The sequence below is a fragment of the Rana temporaria genome, chromosome 1 (assembly GCF_905171775.1).
Source record: "Rana temporaria chromosome 1, aRanTem1.1, whole genome shotgun sequence".
In the NCBI taxonomy this organism is placed as follows: Eukaryota; Metazoa; Chordata; class Amphibia; order Anura; family Ranidae; genus Rana; species Rana temporaria.
In genome coordinates, this window is record NC_053489.1 from 65,111,025 (window position 1) to 65,126,512 (window position 15,488).

The 15,488-nt window shown below is 38.6% G+C and overlaps 1 protein-coding gene across 1 annotated transcript in view; it reads right to left on the minus strand.

Annotated features, from left to right (window-relative positions):
- Positions 1 to 15,488, minus strand: part of PLCXD3 (phosphatidylinositol specific phospholipase C X domain containing 3) — a 161,499-nt gene that overhangs the window by 76,079 nt on the left and 69,932 nt on the right. The window contains exon 2 of the mRNA XM_040338834.1: positions 2,862 to 3,570. Within this exon, the coding sequence (XP_040194768.1) occupies positions 2,862 to 3,570 (709 nt within the window). The remainder of the gene's footprint in view (positions 1 to 2,861; positions 3,571 to 15,488) is intronic.

The following is a 15,488-nucleotide window of genomic DNA, read 5'->3' on the forward strand; positions in this document are numbered from 1 at the left end:
AAATTGAGACTCTCAACGAGAAAAAAGAGAGCATGTTCTCTTTTTTTCTCGTTGAGATCCACAACAGTTTTCTCGACGAAAAACATACACACGACCGCTTTTCTCAGCAAAAAAGCTCTGCGAGCATTTTTCTTGATGGTTTTTGCCGAGGAAAACGGTCGTGTGTACGAGGCTTCTCTCATAATTGTATTTCTTGTTTTTTATGACGTTATCAATCGCTGGAATTTTCTCTTACTTGGAAAATGAGAGCGATAATCCCTTAACACTTCGTTTATTAAGAACTTTAGATATTAACAAATTATAATTATTTTGAGACTCCGTTATTCTACAATAGTCTAAGTTTAGACAAAATTGTTTTCTTAACTCTATAGGAAATGTCTCTCTGAGTTGACAATCTCTTGATTAAAGTACGAGACAACTTTATTTCTAGTCATATTATAATGTTATACTGTACCTTACCATTGTATATACCTGTATCGCTTTTGAACCTGTTCCCTGACTTGTGAAATTTCAATAAAGATGATGACAAAAAATAAATAACAAATACTGCCACTATATACCTTTTTGGATGATATGTATATTATGGTTACATGATAAACTGCACAGTTTCTCCAGTGCTCAGAGTTCAGGTAGGAGGGGACTTCCACTACAGCCTGTATACATGCCCACATGTGTGATGTCAATATCATGTAACCTGGCTAGCTCTGAGAACAAATACATCTTCGCTCCAGCATAAAAGACACAACTGAGTATGTGCAGGTCGGCTACCCTGCCTGTGTCCCCCAGATAGACAGTGCAAGAGGTGCATACAGGATAAAATATATTTTTTACACAATGTAGAGCATTAACCACTTAAGTTCCATAGTGAGTATTACAATCATGCTATGCTGCATATACAGACTGATTTTACTTGTGGGTTTAGTAACAATTTATACTTAAATGTTGATAGTTTGATGACTAGGCTGGTTTCCTCCCCAGACGAGTCCATACAATTACCAAGAAATTTTCTGCAACTGTGTTTATGCTCTTTTCTATTTTGAATGTTATTTACTACTCACTAACAAGACTATGCAGTGTCAGGCCTCGTACACATGGCCGAGGAACTCGACGTGCCAAACACGTCGAGTTCCTCGGCGAGTTCAGCCCTGAAGCCGCCGAGGAGCTCGGCAGGCCGAGTTCTCCCATAGAACAACGAGAAAATAGAGAACATGTTCTCTATTTTCTCGACGAGTTCCTCGGCGGCTCCATCGGGCCGAAAGTGTACACACGACAGAGTTTCTCGGCAGAATCCGGCTCTGACCGAGTTTCTCGCTGAATTCTGCCGAGAAACTCTGTCGTGTGTACGAGGCCTAAGTCTGAATGCCATTTTGTTATTGCTACTTTCATGTTCTGTTTCTGGTTTCTTTTGCTTCTCAAGAAACTCAATAAATAATATATTACAATATAAATCGTAAATATACAATGAAGGCACAATCATAAGTCAGTCAATACAAACAATTTCTGTCAATCAAGATATAATTATCTGACCATCAATACAAAGAAAATAAGTGTTTTTACTTGACAATTTATGAGCCCCCAGCCACTGGTAAATAGCTGGGGGCTTAAAATTGGTCCCTTTGTTTGTCTGCCTTTGATTACACAATACTGATGCAGTCTTTAGACAGAAAAACACAGCTAACACCGGTGTCAATAAAGTAGAACTGATGTAGGTCATGTGAACTAAAATTCTAACCCAGGGCTTGGGATCAACACGTTTCCGACAAAAAGCTTACAACGAACATTTGTTGTCTGAATTTCCGATCGTGTGTTCGTGGTATGAGAGTTTAAATCCACTTTAGGAAAACGTTTAGCATAGCATATTTTGATTTGACCCTAAATATTTAAATATTTGGAGAATTAAGGTTTCCTCTATGGGCTAACTGCTCTGGACGGCTCTGTACAGAAAAATACTGCTTCATCTATGTGTCATTGGTTTTTACCAGTCTTCCGTTCTGAAAACATCTTGAAACCCATATATATTTATTCATAAATATAAACTGTATTAAGAGACTTATGTGGTGTAGGCATAATACTCCTTAGAGGGAAGTCCACTGAACAGATTTTTATGGTGAGGATTTGGATTAAAAATAAGACTCTCATTTTTATATTCATTATTCATAGTGACTGGATGTGTTGCTCCTGAAATACCCACACTGATTTCTTTTAGTTTATACAGTACCTAATATCCCGTTTTCCCCCAACAGCCTCAAAAATCAGTGGGGTTGATTTATTAAAACTGGAGAGTGCAAAATCTGGTGCAGCTCACCATAGAAACCAATCAGCTTCCATTTTTTTTTTGTGTCAAAGTTTATTTAAACAAGATGAAGTAAGAAGCTGATTGACAAAGAGGACCCATTGTCCCATTGCAGGTTCAGACAGAACACATGGCAGAAGTGATCAACATGGAGCTTTTATAGAACTTAACATGAATATGTTATGGGGTAGATAGTGTAGCATTTTTTTTGTCTTGGTTCTCAAAACAAGCCTCAATAGTAATGCATGATTTTTAGAAAACTTAGGCAGACACTGTCATTTTAACAGCAACAGTGTCCACACATAGCCCTCTCCTCCAAGCATGTATGCTTACCCAGCTTTTTGCCTACCAAATACAGTATTCCCACCTATATCAGATCCAAAGATAGGCACAGGGATACGCAGGCTGAACAGCAGTTCCGCCTGCGTATCTTCTTTGAGGATTTGGCCCTCAGTTTCAAGTTCCTCTGTTACAATATGTATATATGTATAAATGGAAATGGCATTTCAAAGGTGAATTTTTTGATAATATTTAAACAAGAAATCAAATTTTTTTAAATTTTTCTTACCGTTCTGTTATAGTTTCCCTTAGTCCACTGGTAACCCCTTTGACAACAGTACTAGCTTTTGGTGTTAATACCACCTGAGAAATAAAAAAGGTGCCTTTCCTCCTCCGTTCAGTAATAGACGACTGTAGAAACTGAATTAGCTTTTCTGTGTCCGTGGTATTAGCCCATGGGGCTGGCATCATCTGCCCAGGCCAGAGAAATGGAACTTCAAGTGCCACTGGACTGTGGTAGAACACCAAAATTTGGTAGTTCCGTTCCCAAAGATAATGAAGACTTACTTCCTGGGCAAAAATAGCCGGGCATGTTTTGTTCCCAAATATGTCCTTTAGCATCTGGACTAGATTTTCATGATGGTACTTTTGCATCCCATAAAAATGGTTAAAGTCCAAAAATACCACTTCCTTCGGGTGAGTGTTCAAAAAAGCATTGATTTGTTCAAGGCCTTCGTTAACTTTGGCACTAAATAATCCATGAGCGAAATATAACTCATTATCAGGGTCTCTAGGTTTTGTTGAAATCCGAAAGTCAAAATATCTTATTCCAGCTTCCATTTGGCTGTTAAAGTTCATTGTTTGGGTGGCTAACCACTTTCTCATGAGCTTTTTGGCAACTGTTCCAAACACAGACACAAAGTTCTGGACAGAGTCTGGCTGTTCTGGTCCAACTGGTGATGCCTCATCAATGTAGAAGCTGAAGGAGTCATGTGATCCTGAAATAAAAAGAAAATCTGTAATTCATGGTCAAAAGCAAAGAGTAAAAAGATACCTTGAATATTTGCACATGGCAACCATAAACCTTACACTTAAATTTAAAAGATTGTGTTCAAATTTGAAAGCTACTACTTGACTGTTTGCTATGGACAACAGCCATACTTCTCGCTTTGCCTTTTTTTTTATCAGCCCCAGAGAGCATTTATTTTTGCAGTTCTCACTCTGCTCTTTCACACTGACCCTCACTTCCCCCTTGATACACTGAACTGCCATATGTTCACAAGACTCATGTAAGGGGACCAATAGCTTTAGCATGTGCAGGCCTGCCCTCTAAAATTCTGTTGCACACTTCTTCACAATTAGCACCACAGGAAGACTTTATACTCTAGTTGCTGGTTGGTAAATTAACAATTTCAAAAGTGACAACTGAAGCAGCCCATGGGCCAACTCAAGACCAACTTTTGCCTAGAACGTCAACTGTACTAAAATTATAGAAATGTTACTGGCAAGCCAACTATGAAATAGATGGTAAGAACTTTGTACTGAGAGAAAACCAAGGAGCCGCCAAGCTCATGATCTGTGACAAGTGTGCTATGTATGGGGTCAGACCTCTTTACATGGTAAGTGATAAGAAAGTACTGAAGCCGCTTATTCTAATACTATTATTATTCTGAGAAATACAGCAAATATTCTAAGAAATTATATTCTAGGAATATAATATTCTAAGAAATTAATAGTCTAAGAAATTCTAACTGTAGCCTTGAATTTGGCTTGGTACAAGTTTATTTTAAGTACTAGTTTTGTGCCAAACCATCATATGGTGAAATAATTCATAAGCAGGCGCTACCTGGAACAGGCAGTGGAGTATATAACATTGCCATCTTGCTACACCTCACACTCGTCCACAGTAAGGATACAGTGAGAAGGCGGCAAGCGGACATCTTGTTACACCCTCCGTTGTCCTGCATTTTACACGTATTTTTAACAGTTAAATAAGCATATATAGTAAAATTCTGTATTTTTAAATCCTTCAGGCTGTTTTGATGTTAATTTTTAAAAGCACCGCTGTTCTGACAGATCAGCAAACCTCTGAGATCAGCAGGCTGCTTTTAAAATTCAACATCTAAACAGCCAGATGCCTTTTTAAATACTGTATTTCACTATATAAGCTTTGTTTACTGTTAAAAATAAGTGTGAAATGCAAAACTCCAGTGTAACAAGATGTCGGCTTGCCGCCTTCTTACTGCATCCTTGCAGTGGACGAGTGGGGGTGTAGCAAGATGAGGGCGACGGAACGTCACTTCTGTTACAAATTCTGATGGGTCGCCTAATCTGACAAAACACCTGTATCTCTAATTTACAAACCATTTTGACAGGATATTATTTTGCTCAAGACATAATGTAATCATGGATAGGCCCAAATGCCCAAAATTAGATGGACACTTAGTGGTCAATGGAATCTAATATGGGGCATTTGTGCCTATTCATGATTAAATTATGTATTTTGGAGCAAAATAATACCCAACTGGGACCTTAGATGTAGATTATGATTATTGTCCTGTACTGTAATTAAATATTTTAGGTAGTTTTAAGTTCATTTAATATTTTGAATGGCATTTATGTGCACAGGTCATATCCTGTTTGCCACATGATTTGCATAAATCCATCTGTATGTATGTAAGGGGGGAGTCAATATGGTGGAGAGGAAATATATATTGAGTTAGCACAGCATGATCTTCAGCTTCTGATGACCTCACGCTTGATGATGAAATGCATAAGGCTGGAACGCACATGCTATGTCAGGTGGAACGCATGCTGACTCCGGTGTGGGTCTTGCAATTTCCACAGCCTCCACTGCATAGTGCGGTTGTTCGCACAGGAGGTTTGAAGACGACCCTTTACCATTCTATCTGTTACACTCTTGTAGTCCATTGAGGCTTTTAATAAACTACCTCTACAATTTTATACTACGAGGAGTTTGTCCTCTCTTCTTTCATTTAATACCAGGATTTGCTGAATGACCCAAGGAGGTTAGGGAGACCCCAAAAGCCCTTTGTGATCTTTCCTGTCATAAGGCAGGTGGATCTGCAACTTCTGGTAAGTGTGCATCTGCACTTTATCACTTATCACATGATCCATGTAGGAGGAAGCCTTTTCATTGGATGACTTAAAGAACACTATCATTTATTCACTTTATGCACATCTTTGTTTGTGTTTTCTTTTGGCACTGATTTGCTTTTACACACATGTGTTGAGCGAGGGGTCTGTTTGTTAAAATAGCCAGCCCCCCCCCCCCCCCCCGGCTCAATTGCAACATTGTTTGCACATTATATGTTTTGCATTGGGTTATGATGTACACATTGTCACAATATTAATTTTGTTATTTTGATGTCGGTAAGCACTATTTGCTCTTTGTGCACAATTTTTTAGCATTCACTTGGTTGAAGTACCAGCTATCTATTTATTGATCTGATTTGCATAATTAGTTTATTGGCGCGGGTGTATTGTTTAACACATTTAACCTATCCTGACTCTACTGATTTTGTCTGTTTCCCTAGTGGAGATATTTAAAGTGTGAAATTGCCACAACAGGGACACAGACAGCAATATAAACTTAAAAGAGGCTCCAACCCTTTATTACTGTATCCTAAACCAGATAAAAAGTTTTGGCTGTAGTTGGCATTTTATTACATTTTTGCTGTATATGTTTTGCTAGGAAAATGTAACTAACTTAGTATTTTTTTTTTTATGTATCTGTATTTTTTACCGATGTTCACAAGGCTTAGTTGCCTTTGTATTAAGGTTGCCAAATGAAAAACCTTTGAACATTTATTCTGAATTTAATATAAGAAAACAAGCACCTACTGAACCCATCTAAAGTGCTTATACATTTATGAAACTCCAGGATAGATAAAACTTTCAGTCTTTAAAAGCTGAATGTGAAAATGATTCTTAAACAGTGAATTTTACCATAAGTGGTTTTATTTCTGTGTTCATCGCTGCGGTATAGCCCGCAGGAGTTTCGATCAGTAATTGCCGGGCATCAGTTATCTTGCTGGTGACTAATGATCTGTCAGGGCATGAAGACAAAGTGGGTATGTTGCATATCCCACCTCGGTAATCAGCACAGGCTGACAATGACATTCCAGATTCACCTGCCATAATAGATACAGAAGACATACTATGCTTTAGAGACAGGCAGCCCACTGTGACTGAAACTGAGTACACAAACACAACTCCAAAAAGTGACTTAGAAAAAAATATATTTTTATTTTTATTCTATCTTTCTGTGTAATTTTTCAACCTTTTGTAACAGAGAAACCCTTGAAATAATTTTTAGGTCTTTGGGAAATCCTGCATAAATTAATTAATTGGGGATCAGTGGAAAAGTGCCCCTTACATTGGTGGCCAGTGGGAAGAATGCCCCCTTACAGACAGCTAAAATATCGAAATCTTTGATCTCATTCAGAAGGCTCTGCCAAGCTGCATTGGTCCCAGAAATATGCAGACACATTTAAATAGCAACCACTCAAGTAATCCTAGGGTTCCACTGAACCCAGGTTATGAATGACTGCTTTGAAGGATTCCTATGGTTCAACAGAGCCCTGGTTGAGAATGACTGATATAGACTTTGCAATACATGTTTTTAAAGCTATAGCATTTATTCTCTGTCTAAACAACGTAAGAACCCTACCAACCCTCATGGGTAAAAAACGCAGAGCTCAATTCTGAATTCCTTCTTATGGTCCCTAGTTTCTTCCTCTTATGCCGCGTACACACGAGCATTTTTCGGTTTTGTAAAAAACAAAGTTTTTCAGGCTCTAGAAAAAACAAAGCACTATAAAGGGGAAGTTCCATTCAGATGACGCCACCCTTGGGGCTGCTTTAGCTGATTTGGTGTTAGTAAAAGATGATTCACGCTTTTCTGTCTGTTACAGCGTGATGAATGTGCTTACTCCAATACTGTACTCCAATACTATACGGTAGTTTTACCAGAACGAGCGCTCCCGTCTCATAACTTGCTTCTGAGCATGCGCAGGTTTTCCACGTCGTTAAAGCCCACACACGATCATTTTTTACAACCTGAAAACCGACAACGCTTAAAACGTTGTGAAAAAAATAGAGCATGTTCGAAAAAAAATTTGGCCGTTTTTCAGAACCCGAAAAATGCTCTGAAGCCCACACGATCGTTTTAAATTACCTTTTTAAAAAAAAAATGTTTTTTACAACCCGAAAAATGATCGTGTGTACTCGGCAATAGAGTGCTTCTGCCCAACCTGAGGGTGTATTTTTTGTTTTTTTACTTTTTTTAATTCTTTGATTTTCAGTAACTTTATAGGTCTGGTCTTGTGAAGTACATAGTCTTCTCCAGCAGTGGGTGGTCAATACTGCTTTCTGCACCATGTGAATGAAGGATGTTGTGATGTTCATTCCGCCCTGCATTTACAATATGTCCTCAGCCTTCCAGGTTAAAGAGGAACTTTACCCACTTTCCTGTTTTTTTCATTACCAACTTTTAAATGGTTATCCTTAATAAAACAAATCATGCACTCAGCAAATCCAGTGTTGTCCTGTTGTAATCTGACTATAAAAAGGTTGCTAGTAAACAGGCCTTTTTAGGTACTGATATATATGCTAATGTCCAGTGTAAAATTACAATTGCATGATAAAATCACATAGAACAATAAATAATTCCATAAGGAAATGGTTGAAGACAATTCAGCCATACACATAGAATTATATCTTTCCAGGTTTAATTTATGCAACATAACCTCATTCATGAGTATATTGACAGAATATTTTTTTACAAAGACCCAAAGATTTCTAGGATGTGTAACGTGAGTATACCAAGAGCCTAATCTGTAAAAATATATTTAGAAAAACATATGCAACTCTGTTACAGGAGGAGGCAAAAAGTAATATTGGGAAATATGGAGAATGAGAGCTAAGGTCCGCTTTAAATAGTTCCGTGACATTCACCCTGGAAGACTGAGGGCATCTAGTGGGAGAAAGCTATTACTGGAAAGGATGGAAAGGATGTGAGTATTGTATCCAGAGTTTTATTTAATTATTTTCTACGCCTCCAGAGGGAACTTTCCAAAAGAACATTAAGCCCAGAGCTGGGCTCATCCTTCTTTTTTGGTATTGAAAACACAGAGTATTGCTATCCAGACGGAAGCCTAATTCATCTGTTTCTGCTGTTTTGCTACTGTTGAACCCTGACCTACCAATTGGGGTACTAAAACCTTTCTAAGAAAATATTAGGCTGTATATTCTATGCAACATCCCTAAGCGCTTGTCTTTCCAAGTCTCTAAATAGCTCACCTCCATCATTTTCAATCACTGTGTTTCTGTTTTATTGAAGACATTTCTTACCCCACCTCACAATTTGAGAAGCACTGATTAAGAGAAAAAGGAAAGCTGGACATCTTTGAATCAAAGCGCATAACACTTCAAATTATGCTTTGAAAACTATCAGCAAAATCCTGCTTATTACTGCCTATTTTCTCTCCCACTGTACGAAGTGACAGCAATCCAGTGCAGCAACATGGCTATTGTCGAGATAATAAGCATTCATCAAAGAGTGAGACTAGGAGATGGTAAGCTAAATAGAGGAGCAAAAAGAGTGGTTAGAACTGCTGCATTAGAGATGTGAACAAGAGTAGGAAACAAAAATGATACGATAATATATATTCAGCTCTACCAACTAGAAGGAAGAAGACTGAAAAAAAGGAAGAAGTCCATAGGGAAAATGAAAATTAAGCAGTAAGAAAATGAGAGGATAGAAATAAGGAGAGGAGAAGGGGAAGAGAAAGCAAAAGAGTGAAGGACAAAGGGAAAAGAGGAGGATAGAAGGAAGGGCTGAGAAGGAAGAGCAGTAAATGGGAGGAAGGGGAGAGAGAAGACTGGAGGGCAGGAATGGAGTGATGAATGGAAGGTAAGGAAAGAAGGAAGGATGGAGGAAGGAAGGGAAAGAGATAAGGATGCGATGAAGATAGAGAATCATGGAAGAGAAGATAGAAGAATCATGGAAATGAAAGAAAGAAGAATGAAGGGAAAGGAATAGAGAAAGATATAGGGAAAGTCAGAGAACAGAAGGTAAGAGAGAAGGATGAAGGGGAAGGAAGGCAAGACAAGAGAGAGGAATGGTGGAAGGAAAGAGAGAATGTGTGGGGGGTAGGGGGGGGGGGTGAAGGGCAGAAGGGCGAGAGAATGGAATGGAGGGAAGGTAAAAAAAAAAGAAAAGAAAGAGGGATGGAGGGAGGGAAGGGGAAAGAAGAAAGTTGAATGGTAGAACAGGAAGAGAGAACGATGAAGGGAATGTAATTGGAAAGAATAAAGGGCAGAGACGTTAAGGAAAGAAAGAAGAATGAAAGGTGAGGGAAGACAGAAAAATGGACACACATAAAGTAATAATATAGCTATTATATTAAAGGTCAGTTAATTTTACAGGAAAACTGACATCTTCTTGGAGATGTAAAATTAAAATAAAGACAGCCATTTGCCCTGAATCCACCTTTATTTTCAGTTAATGGGGTAATTGATATGTTCAGTACAGTTAAAACCGTAGACGTGTTGAGTGTAGCGGCACAGTAAGGTGACATTTTACAACCAGTATCGTCTTTTGCTAGTCATATTTAACTGGCCAATCTTGACATTTAAAGAAAGACAAAGCAACATGGTTCATAGCCCCCAGCCACCCAGGATATCAAAATATGTTTTCCAGTTTAATGGTCCCTTAAATGTTTGCTGGAATAACATGAAATCTGTAATGAAAACTCTCACGCAGCACTCAATGACAGCCATGCAATGTCCACAGATATGTATTCTTCACTAAAATCTATTTCCAGTCGATATTATTCAGGATTATGACCAACAGCAAGCTGAAAACATCTTCTATTTAGAGGATTCGGAGCACAGATAAAAATACTGAGGATATTAGTCTAGTTCAGGAAGTAATAAAAAATGTAAGCTATACAAGCAGTGGAAAGGTAAGTACCAGTCCAAGACTAACAGTGAGCCTGAGTTATAATATAATGAGCAAGGTGCTTTTCTTGTCACATTATTTCTAACTAAAATAAGCACGGAAACGTTTGAGTGATTAAAGCGTTACTAAAGGCAATTAAAAAAAAACTAAAATAATAAACTCTGTGGTAATGGTGGCAGAGTTTCAGCAACGTCTTTGCGTCACTTCCGGTCAGGGCCACAGATAGGATTTTTCCCGACGCCTGTGTCAGTAATATATGTCTGTATATGTTTTTAACAAATGTGAGCATATCTCCACCTTGTTATTCAAATAAAGTATTTTTAAAAACGGTATAACGCTATGGGCACTCTTCTCCCTTCTATATGCTAAATTTGGAGGAACGCCATTTTCACGCAGTGGATTGAACATCTCCCAGAGTGCTACACAGTGGCATAAACTGTTGCTGCGTAACACCCCTCAAGGGGTAGGGAATATTAAGTGAGTGCACCTGGGATAAGAGCACGGATAAGATCACCTACTGTCTATCACCATATCATAAGAAAATGGCATTTCTTTTCACAAGATCATTGAACATTTTTAATGAGCACAAGTCACTCTGTTTCACCTTATTTATCACAGCATTTAAAGTTGTATATATATTTTTAAATTTTTTGGTTTAGTATCACAGCATTTAAAGTGACTAAGTTTTTTTTATATATTTTTATTTGGTTTAGCAATCTTCTAGCATTCCATATTCATTTATTAATTTATTGTATCTGATACCTGCATTCATTTTAAAGGGTTACAGAAATTAAAAAATTTTTAGATACCATTTCAGCACCCCAATATATATAGTTTGCACAGGAATCGCCTTACCATTTAGTGCACTTTACCACATGTGTCTAGCAAACAAGAGTTCAACACACAGGAACATTGATTAATCAGCAACAAGCACAGGTTGTTATAAAAACAGGAGTTTGTATGAAATTTTGTAAAAAAAATAATAATAATAATAATAATAATAAAGAAATTGAAAAAAATTCCATAAGGAAGGTATAATACATTAATATCAAGGCCACCTTTACTATTTTAATATAATGTACTGCACAGCAGCACTGTATTGCACAGCATTACTCAGTAATTTATTGCACAATATTATAATTATAGGCCCAGATTCTCAAAGGGCTTACGACGGCGCAACGCAATGTACGCCGTCGTAAGTCCTAATCTGGGCCGTCGTATCTATGTGACTGATTCTTAGAATCAGTTACGCATAGATATCCATTAGATCCGACAGACGTAAGGCTCTTACGCTGTCGGATCTTGAATGCAATTTTTTTTTTGCCGCTAGGTGTCGCCTCTGTCGTTTTCCCCGTCGAGTATGCAAATTAGCAAAATACAGGAATTCCTTAACGTACGCGTGGTCGACGCAGTGAAGTTACGACGTTTACGTTAGATTTGTGACGCGTAAAGTTGCCCCTGCTATATGAGGGGCAACCAATGTTAAGTATGGCCGTCGTTCCCGTGTCGAAATTAAAAAAATTACGTTGTTTGCGTAAGTCGTCCGTGAATGGGGTTGGACGCCTTTTACGTTCACGTCAAAACCAATGACGTCCTTGCTACGTCATTTAGCGCAATGCACGTTGGGAAATTTTAGGGACGGTGCATGCGCATTACGTTCGGCGCGGGAATGCGCTTAATTTAAATGCTATACGCCCCCTACTCGCCTAATTTGAATTAGGCGGGCTTGCGCCAAGTGATTTACGCTATGCCGCCGCAACTTTACAGGGAAGTGCTTTGTGAATAAAGCACTTGCCTGTAAAACTTGCGGCGGCATAACGTAAATGACATACGTTACGCCGCCGCAGTTTTACGCCCATCTACGAGAATCTGGGCCATAATTTTTATGAGGAGCAGTGTCACACCTACACCTTTTATTTATTCTGTGGTAACGGTACTGGACACAGTGGTCCCCAAACCTCCTCTTCTGGGGTCCCCTGCCAGTACTCTTGGCTCCTCCTTTTCTGTGTCTTCCCCAAGCACTTGCTATGGGGGCAGTTATGTGAGCTTGTTTCCAAGCCGGGCTCTGTGTGTCCATAAACTTTGATTGACGAAGGAAAAAACCTTTGGACTTTAGAACAACTCACGACTATATACGTCCTGTTTTTAAAGATGGATATCTCGGTAACGGCAGCAGCTGCTGCCCCAACCGAGATATCCATCTTTTCCTTGAGCGGTCCTGTAAACGATAACGGTGGTCCCCCCCTCCCGCCGCTCTTCTGCGCCCTCTGTCGCTTACCGGAGCCGTCGGTAGCGGCGGAGCCGATTGGGTCCTGTCCCCTGCTCGGCTGGGATACGAGTGAGGGCAAGATGGCCCCCACCCGTCTCCATAGCATAGCAGGGTGGAAGTGACGTCAAAACGTCACTTCTGCACATGCTTCTTAAAGCAATATTTTCTTGTTGTCATTTTTTCAAATGACAATTACTTTTTTTTTTTTGCATTTAAGTCTAAATATGAGATCTGAGGTCTTTTTGACTGCAGATCTCATATATAAGAGGACCTGTCATGCTTTTTTCTATTAAAAGGGGATGTTTACATTCCTTGTAATAGGAATAAAACTGATACATTTTTTTTTCAGTGTAAAAATTAATAAAATAAATACAAATAAATAAAAGTGCCCCGACTTGCTCGCACACAGAAGCGAACGCATATAAAAACGGTGTTCAAACCACACAAGTGAGGTATCATCGCGATTGTTAGAGCGAGAGCAATAATTCTAGCCCTAGACCTCCTCTGTAGCTCAAAAGATGCAACCTATAGAATTTTTTAAACGTTGCCTATGGAGATTTTTAAGGGTAAAAGTTTGACGCCATTCCACGAGCGGGCGCAATTTTGAATCGTGACATGTTGGGTATCATTTTACTAAGCGTAACATTATCTTTCATAATATATAAAAAAATTGGGCTAACTTTACTGATGTCTTATTTTTTTATTCAAAAAAAGTGATTTTTTTTTCAAAAAAAGTGCGCTTGTAAGACCGCTGCGCAAATATGGTGTGACAAAAAGTATTGCAATGACCGCCATTTTATTCTCTAGGGTTTTAGAAAAAAATATATATAATGTTTGGGGTTTTAAGTAATTTTCTAGCAAAAAAACTGTTTTAGTCTTGTAAACGCCAAATCTGAAAAACAGCCAAGGTCCTTAAGTGGTTAAGGTGCTTTTGTTGTTTTTTTAGGGTACAGCCCTGAAGACCCTAAATCTATTTTTGATTTTGTTTGGCTTCATGCTTCCGTGTAAACATTTCTGTAAGCAGCAATTCATGGCAAAGCAATAATTCTAAGTCGCTACCTTGTAACTAGCAGCAGCATTTTCAACCTACCACACATGCTCCTTCAGTTGGCCAATCGGCTGAATATCAGGTATATGCATGCTTCCTATAGACCTAGAAGGCAGCCTATTGGCCATCTTATGGAGTATACAGATTGACAGCACTACTGTTCTTTACAAGGCAGTGGCTTAGCATTGTCATCTTGCAACAGTAAGTGCTGTTTTCTGAAAAATTTCCAGAAAAGAGATTTTGAAACTGATTAAAAAAAAAATATTTGTGCAAAAAAAACCTGTATAAAGTGAAGCATGATGCCATACATTTTGAAGCATTGATTTGGGGAATAAATTAACGGTAATGGTTCATATGGATAGCAAAATTTAATTTGAACTATCCTAAACCTGTTCTTGTGTCAAAACTGCCCCTCAATTGTCTTATTATTTTATATTTTTCAAAATAATGCGATATATTGCAGCTTACCACCTTATCTTTCCAGGATCACCACAGATGGCCAAGAAGGGTCTAACATGCTTTATCTTTGCCGCAGCCAGGGCTATTATACCCAGACATTGGAATGCTAAAGTCATTCCCAGTATTAATGAAATGGGTGTCTGAACTAAATTATATTATGCGTATAGAGCAATTGACAGCGAGCCTACAGGAGTAATGCCCCAAATTCATAGCTAAATGGGATACTTGGAAAGATTTAAGTACCTCAGATATTTTGAGACTGTACCTGTGACCTAGCTTCTCACCACATATGAATATAGGGATCAGTGAAGCCCCCCCCCCTTTATATGTATTATTTCTATTTAATTTATTTTTTTCTCTTTTCTTTTTCATTTTTGCAATTTTTTTAATGGATGATGGCATTGGGATTCAAAGGTCTATGCGCGAATATAAAATCGAATGACAAACAGGCTCAAGTTGAGTTTTTGGCCTCGTACACACGACAGAGTTTCTCGGCAGAATTCACCGAGAAACTCGGTCAAACCCGGATTCTGCCAAGAAACTCTGTCGTCTGTACACTTTTGGCCCGATGGAGCCGCCGAGGAACTCGTCGAGAAAATAGAGAACATGTTCTCTATTTTCTCGTTGTTCTATGGGAGAAGGCGGCCCGCCGAGCTCCTCGGCGGCTTCATCCCTGAACTCGACGAGGAACTCGACGTGTTTGGCACGTCGAGTTCCTCGGCCGTGTGTACGGGGCCTTTGTGTTTGCTGATGAAGCCAAATGAGAATTCTTGCTGTTAGATTTTTATATGTGACTACGTTTTTAAAAAAAATACTAAGACAAAAAAAAAAAAAAAAGAATGGTTCAATAAAGCGTTGGAAACTAAAAAAATAATAAAAAAGAACAAAAGACCTTTGCTTCTGTGACACTGTGTGAGTTGTCAGTCCCCAAATGTATCAGTCAAAATCAGTGTGGTACTGACTGTGCAGTGGATAGGCAATGTTTGTCGGTAAGAGTAACTTAGTTAACAGGGAAAAAGGGGTGACAGGGGTATCCCTTGCTGGTGCTGGACTTTAATGGAATGACATGAGACAAAAACTATTTTGATAAAAAAATATATAATTTTATTATTAGCAATTAAAATCCAAAGGGGGATATGAGAAAAAACACGAT